The 16,359-nt window shown below is 44.0% G+C and overlaps 1 protein-coding gene across 2 annotated transcripts in view; it reads left to right on the top strand.

The window, feature by feature from the left end:
• Positions 1–16,359, top strand: part of LOC141989170 (deubiquitinase DESI2-like) — a 76,285-nt gene that overhangs the window by 22,931 nt on the left and 36,995 nt on the right. For both annotated transcript variants that reach the window (XM_074955568.1, XM_074955566.1), the window contains exon 2: positions 13,688–13,760. In XM_074955568.1, coding sequence (XP_074811669.1) covers positions 13,688–13,760 — 73 coding nt within the window. The remainder of the gene's footprint in view (positions 1–13,687; positions 13,761–16,359) is intronic.

Here is a 16,359-nt window from a genome sequence, read left to right as displayed (position 1 = left end):
ATTCCTGACCAGTGTTCTCTCAAATTTTTCCCACCCGTGTGCAGAATGAATTTTATGTGCACCAATATGGAAGAGATGTGTGACACATAACAAAATTCATGTGGTGGGGGTGGGACCGAGGGGTTTGGAGTGTGGGGGGAGGCTCAGGGCTGGGGCATAGGGTTGGGGTGTGAGGGCTTCGGCTGGGGGTAGAGATTCTGGGTTGAGGCCTTGGATGAGGGGTTCAGGACTGGGGCAGAGGGTTCTTGTGTATGTGGGGGTGGGGGGTGAGGGTGAGGGCTCTGTGGTGGGGCCGGGGATGAGGAATTTGGGGTGTAGGAGGGTGCTGGGTATTTTTTGTTGTAACAGAATGGGATCTTAAACTAATATGATACCAAACCAGTGTCAAGGTGGCCAAACTTGCATCATCACTGAACGCTTCTTGCATCTGTTGGCTTGGAAAGGATTAATTTATGTTTAGCTTCGGTTAAGATTCTGAAAGTGTTAGTGAATAACCTGCTGGACGCCTAACCTGTGTCAAATCCACCACTATATTAGGCCAGCAAGTGCAGTCTATCTAAGTAAAGGCAGAGGAAAGTGTTTCTCATCTTGCATCTGTCATCCCTGTTCTCTCCAAGAAGTTTCTGTGTTTATTATGTTAGGTTCTAAGGAAGTAGTCTGACACCTTTTTCTTTGGTAACATGCCCCAAATAAGGGGTGAGTGGCCAGGGGCCGATCGCTAGCAGACTCTGTCTGTGGCTCATTCTGCATTAGGGACCTGAGTGCCTGCAAAAATCTACCCCATAGCAATCACTCCTTTTGTTCTACTCCCACCTTTTACGTACGGTAACGAGCAGTTAGTCAAACGAGTTGAGATTTGGGTACAAGGTGAGCCCTCTGGTGCTAATCAATATAAAGCAAAATACATTTGTGCCACTATTTTTTCTGCTGTCTATTACACTGGATAATTGCAGCCTGGGTCAAAAGCATAGGTAGGGTTTATTCAAGCCAGTAAAGACCCTTAACGGAATGGGAGGGAGTGTTAAACTTCTGTGCTAGCTGTGGGGAACAGGGTGCAGGACCTAGAGGGTTGCGGAATCTGGGTTGGAGACTGAGTGAGAGCCTGGACAGAAAGGCTAGCTGAGGTGTTAAAGCTTCTTTCATCAGGAATGTAAAGTTTTAAACAGCACCAATATGACTTTCACCACTTTCCCTGTCCTTTGTATCTCACTCGCTCCATTCCTGACATACCCAGCTGGTAACCATGAAAAGTCTTCATCCACTGCTCTAAGTCCTAAGCAGGGACCTCCTATCTTCCCCAATCTCTTCCTTGTCTATTGCCACACCTCCATTGCCCCATCCAGTTTTCTTGTAGACCAAGGCCTTGTCTCTATCTGTCAATAGCTCTGATTCATCAAGGAGTGTAATGCATTGGTGCTGATACTGACCCCTGAATGCCTATGTGCAGCTTTGCACCTATTTAATTAATCAGGATTTTTGCCTTGCTTCAAGTCCTTAATTTTTTTAAAGTTTTTCCACATGGGGAACAAGTGTGTGCATATGTGTGGCCGCGTAAGGAGGGGAGTTTGAGATGTCTGGGAGTTGGTTGGTTGACTCTATGATGCTGAAAAAAGATGACCCCTTAAGTTAAATTTTTGAAAAAGTTGATTTGTGAGGTTTCATAGTCTATTCTAGGAGCATTACTCAGTGCTCCAAATACCCTCAAAAATCCAAGGGATCCTTAGAGCTCCCCAGAGCTGAGTTGCACAGAGTTGTGAATACTCCACCAAAGCCAAATGCTTGCTGCTGTTGGGGTCTCCATTACAGCTGGGCCTAATGTCAAGTTTCTGCTACCGCCTGGGGAGGCACTAGCAATTCCTAAACAAGTTGCAAATGTGTGTGGGTTTTTTTTTGTTTTTTGTTTTTTTACAAACTGCAAACGCATATATCTATTTTTTTCTCCTTTCATATAATTCTCAAAGCCAGTTGACTCATTTTTGCTCTGTCATTTCAAAAATTATATACAGATCTAGGTTGTGATTCCTTTGCACATGTAGCCCAAAACTGCATTGCTTTTTCTTACATTGCAAAATTCCATCTAATTTCCTGTACTGTGGAAATTAAGTGTAGACAAGGCCATTTTAAATTTTCTTCCCAGGTTTCTAAACTTTTCAGGTCCCTTTGTATTATTTCTCTGCCCTCACTGATATCTAGAAAACCTCCTCATAAATGAGTCAGAGAATCTTGCAGCTCTTCCTTTTCTGTACCTTGTCTCCCAGTAGGATTAAAACCTGTAATTGTTAAACCTATTACTGCTAAATTAAACCAGTTTTTTTGATTAAAATGTGTTATGAGTAGCTTCTATTATATTTCAAAAGTGAATTCCGTGAATGGTACAGGATAGAGAGCCCTTCAGACTGAAGTCTTATCTATTTATCCACAAAGGTTATCAATATGTTTCAACCCAAACTTGAGAAGTCCGCCTTCCAGGGCTGCAAAGGGAATTCAGTGTCCCTGGGATTCTCAGTAGAGAGGCCAAGAACTAACTGGACCAACAGTAGAGCCAAATTAGTGTGAACTGTGGTCGTTGTTCGGAGGTGGACTTGTCTCCACTAGAAGACTGGACTGAAGCCATCAGCTATTCTGCATATGCCACCAACTACCTATCAGATGTCATTGACTTTGATTCATCACTTGAACCTGAGGTGAAAGGCTCTGCAGCCCATTAACAATCCTTTCCCAGTTTTCTGTTGACTTCCATTTCTGACATTCTAAAAGTGTGGTTCCCAAGGACAGCAGAAGAGAAATAATGTTTCTGGGCCACTGACAACCAGATTTAATGTGTTCACCTTTTGTTTACAGAGAAAGAAATCATATAATGGTGGAGATCCTGGAAATGGGGTCTTGATGTGGAGCAATGAGCTTTCCTGGCTTGTCACCTGACTTAACACTGGAACTTCCCATGGCTTCTAGTCTAGTAGGACTGGCGTTTCTCTTCTTGTGTGACCGAACGTTTTGGTGAATTCCTGTGGCGAATGAAGTTGTAAGAGTGGTGGTGGTTCGGTTTTTGTGGTGCATTCTGTTTGGCAGAGTTCTAAAGACCTGGTAGCTCTTATGACTGCAGTTGTTTGGAGGCTGCACTCAAGAACATAGCTGTGGATGTCATTTGTAAATAAGGACCCACATATTTATTTCTTTGTTGTGGTTTGATGTTCTGATCCAATGAAAGTCATTGTAACAGATTTTAAAAAGTATATTTCGCTTATGGGATTTCAGGAGACTAAATAATTCCCAGTTGGAATGCTCCACTGAGGGCTGACATGCCTATGCCATGCAGCAAAGGCACTGTAGAGTACACCACACATTAGGAACCATGTTGAAGACTTAATGTTGGAAGCTATCCTCCAACCAGGTAAAATCACATGTAGCTGTTGCATTGTGATAACAGAAGCAATTTTTCCCCAGGTAAAAATACCAAAAGGAGATCTCAGTTGTCTACTCCCTCCGAAATATCCTTTTTTTTTTTTCTTTTTTCTTTTTTTTGACAGCAGCTATTAATAGTGTCTTACAATCTGTTCCTGTTTTCCAAACCATTAGGGAAAACAAGGTTTTATACTTGGTTAATTCACAAGCTTTGTACCGCTGGAAATCTGAGTATAAAAATGACATAAGTCACAGATTAAATGAGCCTTGGATCTCATCCAATGGCTAGAGAGAACTTGCTAACATCAGACCTGCTATATAATGTCATTTCACATGATGGTAAGTTTCTGCTCCTAGGGCTTCTGTCAGGATTCCTTCCCCACTCTGAACTCTTGGGTACAGATGTGGGGACCCGCATGAAAGACCCCCTAAGCTTATTCTTACCAGCTTAGGTTAAAACTTCCCCAAGGCAGAGATTTCTTTCTTGCTTGGGATCACTGTCACCACTAAGTGATTTAACAAATAATCAGGGAAAGGACCACTTGGAGTCTTATTCCCCCACACCTACACCCCCTTTCCTGGGGAAGGCTTGAGCATATATCCTCACCAATTGGTTACAAAGGGACTACAGACCCAAACCTCTGGGTCTTAGAACAATGGAAAAATCAGTCAGGTTCTTAAAAAGAAGGATTTTATTTAAAGAGAAAAAGGTAAAAGAATCACCTCTGTAAACTTAGGCTGGTAGTTAATCTTACAGAGTAGCCGAAAATTCAAAGGAACCCCCTCTAGCCTTAGTTTCAAAGTTACAACAAAATAGGGATAAACCTCCCTCTAGCAAAGGGAAAATTCACAAGTTGAGAAAACAAAGATAAACTAATATGCCTTGACTGACTGTTACTTACAAGTTTGAAATATGACAGACTTAGTCCCAAGAGCCAACAGCCACAGAAACAAAGAACCCAAAACAAAACCTCTTTTCCCCCATCTCCCAGATTTGAAAGTATCTTTTGTCCCCATTGGTTCCTTTGGTCAGGTGCCAACCAGGTTACTTGAGCTTCTTAACCCCTTTACAGGTAAGGAGGAATTTAGGCTACCCCCTATGGTTATGACCGCTTCAGGACTGGAATAGAAATAATGGTAGGATTGAGGCATATTAACAGAACTATGTGCAAGCCCAGGACTGGAAAATTAGTGGATGATGCACATCAGGGCTGAGGTGTTTTGGCAGAGGTTTGTGGGGTAGCTTGTGTCATGCCTGCTTATAATCAGGGTAATCTTGCCTCTCCTTCAGAAGCATTACATTTATATCAAGGAAGTAAAATATTTTGTTTGCTTTTCTCTCTTTCCTCCTTCACAGACATAAGCAAGGGTTCTGGAAGCCATTAACCTATGTTGGAAATATACGCTGGGTGAAATCATGGCTCGGGTGAAATCAATGGGAGTTTTGCCATTAATGTCATTGGGGCCAGGATTTCACTCAGTGAATTCCTGAAGTGGTATTCCCTGGTTTCCCCTCTGTCTTCTTCTTTCATGCTATCATATTTCACATCTGGATCAGTACAGCCTAAGAACTGAATGTCAAGACATTACTTTAGCACTCCCTTGACTGGCCTACTGAATCAAACTGGTGCTGCCTCAACTAATGGCTTTTAGTTTTCGCCTTCATGTCATTAATGGATTTTCCCATGCTTTGTGGTGTGTTTGTGACTACATCCATGCACTTAAACATGCAAGCATGTATATACACACTTCTCCCCATGTATACCACAGCATGTGCTAAATATCCTCCCATCCTTGCACAAAGCCTAAGCAAGTGAACTTTGCACAGAGGATCTAAGAGGGGCTGGTGTGGGGAGAAATACTCCCTGCCAACCTGGTACCTTTCGTGGAACATCTGTGTAGCCAATGAACTCTAATAGCAGCTGGGAACCCCTGTGTGGCCCTACGGGGGAGAGGTTAAACCTTTGTATCCGCATATTGATAGGTCCTTTCTCAGTTTGCCCTTATCCAGGGCTGAAAGTAAAATTGAGCTCTTACGGGTACAGGGCATCGGGCAGAAGGGGCGGGGCTGGGGTCAGCATCCCCCAGCCAGCCTATCTGCGCTGCTTGGCTCACGCTGCCTGGGGCTCCAGTGCCGATTTTAAAGGGCCATGAGCTCCGGCCGCTGTTGCTGTGGTAGCAGCGGCCGGAGCACCGGGCCCTTTTAAATCACGGCCCCGGGGCAGCTGCTACTTCTCCCCCCGCCCCCTCCCCGTCAGCGGCCGCGGCAGTGCTTTAACATCACTTCCCCTTTTTGCACCCCCATTGGCGGCCCTGTCGTTAGGGACCCAGCAGGGCTGCCAATGGGGGGCACAAAAGGGGCAGCAACTAAAGCGGGCGGGTACTGGTGGCTACTTTTTACCGGTACGCCGTACTGGCGCATACTGCCTTACTTTCACCCCTGCCTTTATCATGCTACTGACTCCCGGAATTCTTCTCAACCTCACCCCTCTTTGTGATGCACTATGGAATTGTATAAGACCATCTATGCCTGCAAAGGAGGAAGGCTCAGCATTTGGCTCTCTCTGTGATTTGGCTCCCCATAAAAATGACTCTAAAACAAACCACAAACAGTTGCACAGATGGAGTCCATTTCAGAAGCTTGTGACACTTAGCAGGAAGACTCCAGAGGCTCAAGATCACTGGAGTGCAAGGTGGTCTGCCCAGGCCCCTCGTACCTCTATATGCTCCCTGCTCACCTCCAACATCCAGATCTTAGCCTTAGCTCTGCTCCCCTTTGCCCTTACTTATTCTCCATTTGCCACATGAAAGAAAGTTAAGGCAACCTTGTTAAATTACATTTGTATTGCCTTTTTAATGTGAGGGGAATTTGACTGTCCACCAAACATGACTCTCCAGACAAAGAAATTCAGCCCATGGGATTGTGGGATACTTTTGGTGGACTCCCAGAACATGAGTCTAATGGGGCTGCATCTACAATATAAAGCAATAGGGCTTGAACCATGGGTCCCAGTTTGACTCAGGTTTGGACCCTCCACCCCCAGGGCATCCTGGGAATGAGCCCTGGGTTAGCACAATTTGCGTGTAGACAGAAGGGGGGTTAGGCTTCAGCCTGAGTTTGAACCCTCGACTTACATTGCAGTATAGACATACCCTAAAGCAGGGGTCAGCAACCTTTGGCACGTGGCCCATCGGGGTAATCCAGTGGCAGGCCAAGAGACATTTTGTGTACATTGACCGTCCACAGGCACGTGGTTCGCTGTTCCCAGCCAATGGGAACTGTGTGAAGCCATAGGCCACAGGGATGTGCTGGCCGCCGCTTCTCGCAGCTCCCATTGGCCGGGAACAGTGAACCGCAGCCACTGGGAGCTGTGGGGAGGCTGTGCCTACGGACGGTCAACATAAACAAAAGTCTCACGGCCTGCCAGTGGATTACCCTGATTGCCACGTGCGGAAAGTTGCTGATCCCTGCCCTAAATGGTTAGCTAGCCAGACCATCCAGCATAGGAGGGAAGGAAATATTTCTGTGACTCATTGTTGAACATTAGATGCCGGATGGGGGTAGTGGTCTGAGGTAAAAAAGCAGGGTTAAAGTCAGTGATCAAAAATTGAGTTGCTGGCAGATGTGAGCAATGGTGTTAATGGGCAACTACTCCTGGGACCGGACCCCATGAGTGCTCTCATTTCCCTACACCTTGCAAAAGGAGGTAATCTGTACTCACCTTCTCTACTTCTCCAGACCAGTCTTGTCTGCAGTGATCAAAATGTTGGTGTTTCTCAGTTTTTTACTTTTCTGAGATACCCTCATGTGGCTCAAATCATGTCCCATTTAGATTTCCATTTCACTTCTGTAACTGCAGACTAGAGATGGGTACAGGGATAGGATTAGAGTAAGAACCAGTTTGAACTTTCTCCCCAAATTTTACCAAACCAAACCACACTACAAGGCTTTTGGCTAGAGCTGGTCTCAAACCCAGCCTCTGGAACCAAAAAAATCCCTGAATTTGGACAGTGTTTAGAATCTGAATCTAGATCCAGATTCTATATTTACAGTTTGGTTAGTTTTCTCCACTGCCTCGGTTGTTCATTTTCAGGCTTTTCTCTGTGTCTTAGTTCCAGATGGGACTGAGACTGAACTGCCTAAATCCATTCACTTGGGATTTACTGCCCAATTTTGCAGACAACATGTAATAAAAGTATGAGACAGCAATGTGCTAGTCAGAGACCAATGAACATTATTCCCTTGACCTGGGGTGGGGTCACTGTGGTGCTTCTCTGGACACTCAGGTCTGTTAGTCACCTTGATGCCACCTTCCTCCAGCATTAGTTCCCTAAACAACTAGCCTGTCAGCCACTCAAGCCTCTTCTCTGGGCTATACCAACGCTGATGGTTGACAATAGAGGTACCCCAGCCTCTGAATCCCTTCACAGTGTCCCCTTGTGGTATCCAGCCACCAATCACTGGATAGCCATAGAAATCCCAGATCCTCCATGTCCAAAGGAACAGTGTGCCCCAGTTTTACCTTAGACCAGCACTTCTGCTTTACACCAAGCACTTGAGTTCAATTATAAAACAAAAGGAAATTTATTTTAAGAAAGAACAGAGATTCAAATAGAAACAAGTGTGAGTGGAAACAAGTGGTTACATACGAAACAAATAATAAAACACAAACTAGGGCCTAAGCTTACTAAGTTACCTTTCCTGGCTAATGAAATATATTCTCACCCCAAAGTTCAGCCTTTTGCAGCATTTACTGGCCCCAAGGAGCTAGGACCCCGTCTTTCATTAAGCAACTCCTGCTTATTCAAGGTGCCTCCTCAGTGAATGGATCCAGAGAGTCTTTCTTCACCCTGTTATATACTGAATCAGTCTTTTGTCTTTATTCCCAGGCAGGGCCATCCTCTTGCTGTCGTATTTTTCCTTTTCACTCCCAAGTGGTTTTGAGGTTTAGTTTATCTTTGATGGTTCTCCATTGACTTTTCTGGGTTGTTGTCAGTGCTTAATTTGTGCTAAGGCTTGCCAGGACTGAGCTGGTCTGGCACCTCTAGGCTTGGCAGTTCATAGCTCTGGCACCTCTGGGCTTGCAGCATCAGTTATGAATGTAAAAAAATTGCTTGAGCCCCAGCACCTCTTTCATTACAAATTAAGCACTGGTGGTTGTAATGGTGGATAACTGGGCAATACATTATGTAATTGACTGACCATGCAGGGATGACAGCTGCCTCCCACCTGAATGGTCCATCACCGAGATATATGATTTCCTGATGACTCACTGTCACTCCAAGACCATAAGGAAATAATTTTCAATATAGTCACATTATTCCTTAAATATTACCTGTGCATGCATCTCCCAATGACTATGAGTATCACTAAGTTGTAAGCTTTCAGTAGAGCCCTCATAGGCTACCTCTTATGGATAAATTCCATGAAAGTGGTGTATTAGGTGTTGTGAGTTTGTCTCTTCTGAGGTAGGAGTTACTAGTAAAGAACAGGGAACACTTTGCCAGTTGGCACTACTGGGCCTTTGTGTCAGTTACAAAGACCAATAACCCTGTCATTTGACAGGGATCAGTATTTGCTGACTTAATTGATAGCTGTTACACTCAGAAATGCAGACAGAATAGGCAAGTTTCTGTGTGCTTGTACAAACCAGATTTCAGATCTGACTCATTTGCTCAGCAGGAAAATAATCTATCTGATGTGCTCAGTGTAGAGCAGTCATGTCCCGAGATCTCCTGAGGATTGTGCCAAAGTGCCGGCAGGTGTTTGCTGCATGTTCAGCATAGCCTTGAGACAGCTTCTGCAGCTCTCTGGAGACAGGAATGCGGTGAGGACAATGGTAACCGTTGCTGCAAAGCTGCTTTGCTTTTTGGTGCCTCTGATGACAATCATGGGGATGTTTTTTGTATCTGAAATAGTCATGGGCCCAAACCCAATCCCCATTCCAATAAACATTCAGGATTGAGGGTGTTTGAAATCTAAAGCTTGACGCAGATTCAGCCTCTTCAAATGACTCCTACTAGTATAATAGGCAGAAGCAAAGCACCAGGGCCAAGTTGCTGTACTTTAGGATTTTCAAAATCTTTATCTGAATTTTGAGGTTTGAGCCCATTTCTAATTTAAAAACTTCCCCCTACTTCCAGGTTCCTTATTCCTCCAACCATCTGGGTTGGCAGAGCCTGCAAATGCTGTGAGGCATTGTTGCTACTTAGCCTGAGGTGTGGAGGCAACACATGCCGTTGGACTGTGTGGCGAGTGACCCTCAGAAGGTTCAGAAATCAGGCTCAGTTCCAGGGCTTCTCTGAAGCTTAGCAGAATGAAGTGAGCATGTGAGCAGCCAGCCAGTGAGAATAGAGGAAGGCAACTGGGGGAAATAGGGGATGAAATTAGCAGAGAGATGAACAGCAATTAGAGAATGAGGATAGCGTCACTTCCTAGGGTGCAATCCAGACCAGTGAGGGGTTGTGTCCTGCAATCTTAGGTGTCTCACAATGCTTTGCTGTAGCTCCTCACCGGGGCCACTCACAACCATCCTACTAGCAAGCAGGTCACACCCTGAGTGTCTGTGTGCTAGACAGCCTTGGTTCAGCAGTTCTGACCTCAGCAGCCAGTCTACAGCCCTACTCTGGCTTCTACCAGCCTTCGTTACTACTTGCAGGGTGACCCCAACACACTCCCAGCCCTGAATTTTCTCCAAACTGTGTGCTCTGCAATGTCCAGCCCTGGACACTTCAGAGAAATAATATGGTTTGTGTGCTCCTTTAAGGAGTGAAAACACACCAGTTTGCCACATTATCTGGAGCTGATGTTCATTTTAGTATGAACAGAACAATATTGGTTTAATAGTGAAACAAGTTTATTAATAAAAGCAGATAGGTTTTTCAGTGAGTTGAAGTATAAGAGACAATGTTAGAAAGGGTTACAATCAAATAAAAATGAAAACACGCATCGAAAAGCCTAAAGATTTGATTCAAGGCTTTATTTAAGATGGTGTTTCTCACCAACAGTCTTCGAGCAAGATGGTGAATGATCCATTCCTTGGTCAGGATCTCTTCCAGAGGCCCATATGCTGGTGCCTTTGTCACCTTAGGTGAAAAGATTTTTGCCTAAGCAGGTTTCTCACCTATATTCGGTTCCAGAGACTTCTGTCCGCCCCCGCCTTGGTTTAAGGACCCATCTTTCTCAGCCTCCAAAAGCTTTGCCCCCTTCTGTCTGTCTAGTGATGGATGCCAAAGATAGCTTCTGCCCTTGCTTATATCTCCCAAGTTCAGTGACCTTGCTTCATGAGGCAGGATGAGTAATTTTCCCTCTGTTGATACTCACACCTTCTTGTCAACTGTTGGGAATGGGCGACTTCCACCTTGATTGAATTGGCCTCATTAGCACTGACCCTGCAATTTGGTAAGGCAACTCCCATATTTGCATGTGCTGTAATATATATACTGCTACTGTATTTTTCTCTCCATGCATCTGATGAAGTGGGTTTTAGCCCACAAAAGCTTATGCCTAAATTAAATTTAGTCTCTAAGGTGGCACAAGGACTCCTCGTTGTTCATGCTGGTCTGTTCTTCCTGTGGGCTTCCCATCTCCCTGTATGATTTCTATGTAAATGGGTCTTCCATTGTTTCTGATTCCACCATCTTAATGTATATAGGAGACAGGTAGATAACTGTGACATTCCCCACTGTCTGAGCAGACAGTACAGCCTAATATCAATGAGTATCCATAATTCCTTACATTGTGTTAATACATACATTTCACAATTATATTAATCACCAGTGTGTCATCAGATTTCCGAAAAGACCTCACTCTCTATACTTTTATAATACAGTAATATTGTGTACAATCAGTTGATTATCATTTGAGGTTAACCTGCCTCTCCCCATCTTTATAGCCCAGTAAACCTTTGAAATGAATTCTTCTGAAAAATAAAACCCAGACCAAGCTTCTCTCTCCTGCTGGAGGTAGACACCATGCGTCTTCTCCCCCACTTGTTAGTGTGAGATTTGCCTCCATCCCTTGTTAGCTTGATGAGTCTGTTTACTATTTATATGTAAATTGAGGTAAACACACATTCCTTTGTTTAAGATAGACAGGTTTAACAACTCCCTGGTTCACACATGCTTTAGTTATAATTCCAGCATATATTTGTAACTCTTAATACTCACGGTGTACATACGTTGCACACAAATATTAGTAAGTTGTTAGTTTTCAAATGGTACCTCACAAGGCATATTTTGAACAAAGATTATTACAATAGTGTGTAGGGTGTGAATACAGGGCTGCTTGGTGTCACAGACAGAAACAGAAATTGGTGGAGAAGAGTAGAAACTGTGGAATGGGACCACTACTGGGGGATCCTCCCTTCCTTCCCTGAAACAAGGTGTCTGTTGCTCAAAGGGAGGGTTTGCTGTTAATTGAGACCAAGGGGCACAGGCAGAAGTTCCCAACCTTCACTTAGCTCCAACCCCATGCTCTTAGGCCATCACTTCCATAAACACTGCACTTCACAAAGTTCAGTTAAAAAGCCTGCCTAATGAGGAGACAAATGGGGATTTAGTAATGGGAAAGGTGAGATGGGCTGAAGGACTACAGAGGCTCATGTAGTTTGCCAGCTGCTCTCCTGAAATGGGAGCATATGTTTTAAGGCAAAGATCTGCAAAGAAGGAGAAGCACTAGGGGCTTCCTCGCAGGGGAAACAGACTTGTAATGCCTGAGAAACTGCTAGCGAGGCATTTTGGAATTAGGGGTTTATGGTATTTGGGTTGAACCTCCTCCTAGTCACCTTTGGGACTGCACCTTGTATAACAATGCAGCACTTTATATAGAGTTGCAGTCAAATGCATCTCCAGATATCTCACAGAGCTAATACAGTCAGTATTCAAACATCGTCAATAATCCGTAAACAAGTAGAATTCAGAATGTGGATTAAGTGTCACAAATCTGTGGTTACCTGCCAACTGTGAAGTGCCTACTCTGCTGCACATCATGGCCATGCAGACCCCACAGAGACAGAAGGGATACAACTTAAATATTCTGGCTTCAAAAGCACAGACTCCCTACTATGTGAGTTGAGAGAGAATCTCCTTTAGGTGTTAGCATTATAGAGTCTGTGACAAGTTGGGGGCAGTGGTACACATATACAAAACAGTTCATTACAGGATTATTCAGGGAGAGTGACAAATGATTGAGGCTAACTGTCCTAGCAGGGCTCAAAAAAACTCTGACCATGATGTTCTGAGTCACTAGGAAGTATCTGGAGGAGGAGAAGAGAGAGTAAATATGTGCTGGACTGTAGAATTCCTCTGCCCTTGGCGGAATGAAGATGTCCTGGACTTGGAAGCAATGATGTCATTTTCGCTGAATTTTCTGAGGTTGAACACTGATTTTGGGAATCCATATAAGACCCCATTGGGCTGGTTTTGGAGCTGCAAATGCTCAGCCCTTCTGAAAATGGATGCATTTCATATGAGCTGGCACTATGTAAAATGTTGACCTTAACCTCACTGTGTTTTTGTTTCTCCATCTGTTCTGCAAAATTATTACCTATGTAGCACAGATAGTGGGGAATGGTGCTTTATGGACATGTGAGAAGAGATGTTCCCTGCTCCAAAAAACTTGCTACCTAAGTATAAACACAAAAAATGCCTTAATACAAAAAATCTAAAATGGGGAGCGTATTTACCTAACTCACATGGGTGTTGTGAGCCTAAATAAATTGGTGTTTGTAAAGTGCTTTGAAATCCTCAAATGGATGGGTGGTATAAAAATTGTTGTTAACAAACTTAACTCTGTGTTAACTAATGTTGTTAAAATGCAGAGAGATAAATGTCTCCCCCCCCCAACCCCCCAACATCCGCTGCTGTAGTAGGTTCTTGGTGAGCTCATAGTACAGAGCGTATATTTACATCTAAACCCAGGGGAAAGTCCCACACTGTGAAGTCCAGATGAACAGTTTGTTAGGATATCACCCCATCAGTTGGGCAAGCACAGATCCCACATCTAAAGGCGATGGTATTCTGTCAGTGGAGAGAAAAGGAGTAATTCTGGCACCTTAGAGACTAACCAATTTATTTGAGCATAAGCTTTCGTGAGCTACAGCTCACTTCATTGGATGCATTCAGTGGAAAATACAGTGAGGAGATTTGTTTGTTTGTTTGGTCCTTGCTAGACTCCAGAGAAATAGCCTTGAGGAAAGGACACCAGGATATATAATAGACCAAGGTCCTGTGTTTAGTTTATGCTCCACTAATGCTTCCAAATTTACCTTTCTTCTTACTGTAGTACTGGATAAATGAATACACCTCTACCTTGGGGATTGGAGTCTTCCACTCCGGCATTGAGATCTACGGCAGAGGTATGAAGCTTTCTTTTTAGTTACATCTGAGTCTGGGGGACAATCCTACTGATCTTACGATTTTTTTATAAGAAAGGGGTGTCCTGGTTTGTGCCTTTTGGGGTGAGGGGGCTCTGAGGAGTGGAAATTCAGTCAATTATTTTTAGACTGAGGTGTCCAAAGTATGGTATGCATCTCATGCAGTTCTATCGTGGACCTTGCAAATAATCTCCTTTTCAATGTAGACGTGCTGTCTGCAAAGCTAGAGTACTGTTTCTTGCCTGACATCCTGCTACAGCTTTGAAGAAGGGACTGGGGAACATTATAGGCAAAAGCTCTCCAGTGAAGCAAAGCAAGAGGCACGCAGAGAGTAGCTTTAAGGATAATACAGTTTCCCTTATTTTAATACATTTCCTAGTTCAGTGTCTGAAGAAAGAATCCCAGAAAAATGGCTTTCTCACTGTCCAATTACATGGTCTCAGAAACTCAGTCATTTTGCATCAGCGAGAAAAATAAAATGTCAAAATTCAACCCTGCCAAAGACTTTGTTTCATAAGCCCCTGGAATGGCCTAAGGGGAAGGAGCACTTTACTAGATACTGAAGTTTACCACAGAGTTTTTGGTAAAATATAAGTCAGCTCATTAATTTATGCAGTAGGGAGTGAAGCTAAAAATGTTTAGAAATCTCTTGCCTTCACTGAGGAATCAATCAATATGAATAACTATTACATTGCCTTTTAAAAGGGCAGTGAGTATTTAATTCCAAAAAGGAAAGTACTACATGAATGGCTATGCTTTTATGGCATTTCTAAAGGTCTTTTATGAACAAGCAGAGCATCGTGACTTTGGTATCTGTCAGGGAGAGCAGGTAAGAGAACATCTAATAGTTGAGATTTTAAACAAGGAGCTTTCAAAAAAATCACATCTGAGGTCCTCTGGAACAAGGTAGTTCAACAGATGTGCCATCTGAACTAGTCAAAATGCAAGTCACCCAGCAAGGTAGCAGTCAAAGCAATGTGAAAGAAGTAGCAATGAAAAAATTCCCATGCAGGGAGGGGGAAAGAAGCCTCATAACAATGGCTTTTAGAATGCTGAGTTCCTGGACAGAACTGTGGCAGGTGTGGCTGAGGAGAGCACAGGACAAATTATTTATTTATTTATTTATTTATTTATTTATTTATTTGTGTCGTGCCTAGGAGCCACCGGTGGAGGTACATACAGGTTGTGCAAGAAACAGGGATATTAGCAAAGCAGCTATCAAAGCAAAGGAATGGATGAAGGGAAAGCAGTGGATGTATTGTTTCTTGACTTTAGCAAAGCTTTTGACACGGTCTCCCACAGTATTCTTGTCAGCAAGTTAAAGAAGTGTGGGCTGGATGAATGCACTATAAGGTGGGTAGAAAGTTGGCTAGATTGTCGGGCTCAACGGGTAGTGATCAATGGCTCCATGTCTAGTTGGCAGCCGGTGTCAAGTGGAGTGCCCCAGGGGTCGGTCCTGGGGCCGGTTTTGTTCAATATCTTCATAAATGATCTGGAGGATGGTGTGGATTGCACTCTCAGCAAATTTGCGGATGATACTAAACTGGGAGGAGTGGTAGATACGCTGGAGGGCAGGGATAGGATACAGAGGGACCTAGACAAATTGGAGGATTGGGCCAAAAGAAATCTGATGAGGTTCAATAAGGATAAGTGCAGGGTCCTGCACTTAGGACGGAAGAACCCAATGCACAGCTACAGACTAGGGACCGAATGGCTAGGCAGCAGTTCTGCGGAAAAGGACCTAGGGGTGACAGTGGACGAGAAGCTGGATATGAGTCAGCAGTGTGCCCTTGTTGCCAAGAAGGACAATGGCATTTTGGGATGTATAAGTAGGGGCATAGCGAGCAGATCGAGGGACGTGATCGTCCCCCTCTATTCGACATTGGTGAGGCCTCATCTAGAGTACTGTGTCCAGTTTTGGGCCCCACACTACAAGAAGGATGTGGATAAATTGGAGAGAGTCCAGCGAAGGGCAACAAAAATGATTAGGGGTCTGGAACACATGACTTATTAGGAGAGGCTGAGGGAACTGGGATTGTTTAGTCTGCAGAAGAGAAGAATGAGGGGGGATTTGATAGCTGCTTTCAACTACCTGAGAGGTGGTTCCAGAGAGGATGGTTCTAGACTATTCTCAGTGGTAGAAGAGGACAGGACAAGGAGTAATAGTCTCAAGTTGCAGTGGGGGAGGTTTACGTTGGATATTAGGAAAAACTTTTTCTCTAGGAGGGTGGTGAAACACTGGAATGCGTTACCTAGGGAGGTGGTAGAATCTCCTTCCTTAGAAGTTTTTAAGGTCAGGCTTGACAAAGCCCTGGCTGGGATGATTTAATTGGGGATTGGCCCTGCTTTGAGCAGGGGGTTGGACTAGATGACCTCCTGAGGTCCCTTCCAACCCTGATATTCTATGATTCTAAGGAGTACAAGCAAGAGTGGATAATTTGTGTTTCTTAGGATCTGTGTCCAAAGGCAGCGTTCATGAATAGATTTGGATCTAATCTCAAGATTTGCAACGTTGGTTAAATTTAAAATTAATTTCAGGGGTAGAGGTGATTATTTTGTAAAGAGACTTAAGAAGATAAGC

Source organism: Natator depressus, chromosome 6 (assembly GCF_965152275.1).
Source record: "Natator depressus isolate rNatDep1 chromosome 6, rNatDep2.hap1, whole genome shotgun sequence".
Classification (NCBI taxonomy): domain Eukaryota; kingdom Metazoa; phylum Chordata; order Testudines; family Cheloniidae; genus Natator; species Natator depressus.
Note: the sequence above shows the minus strand (reverse complement) of the source record. Positions and strands in the feature narration are given on the sequence as shown.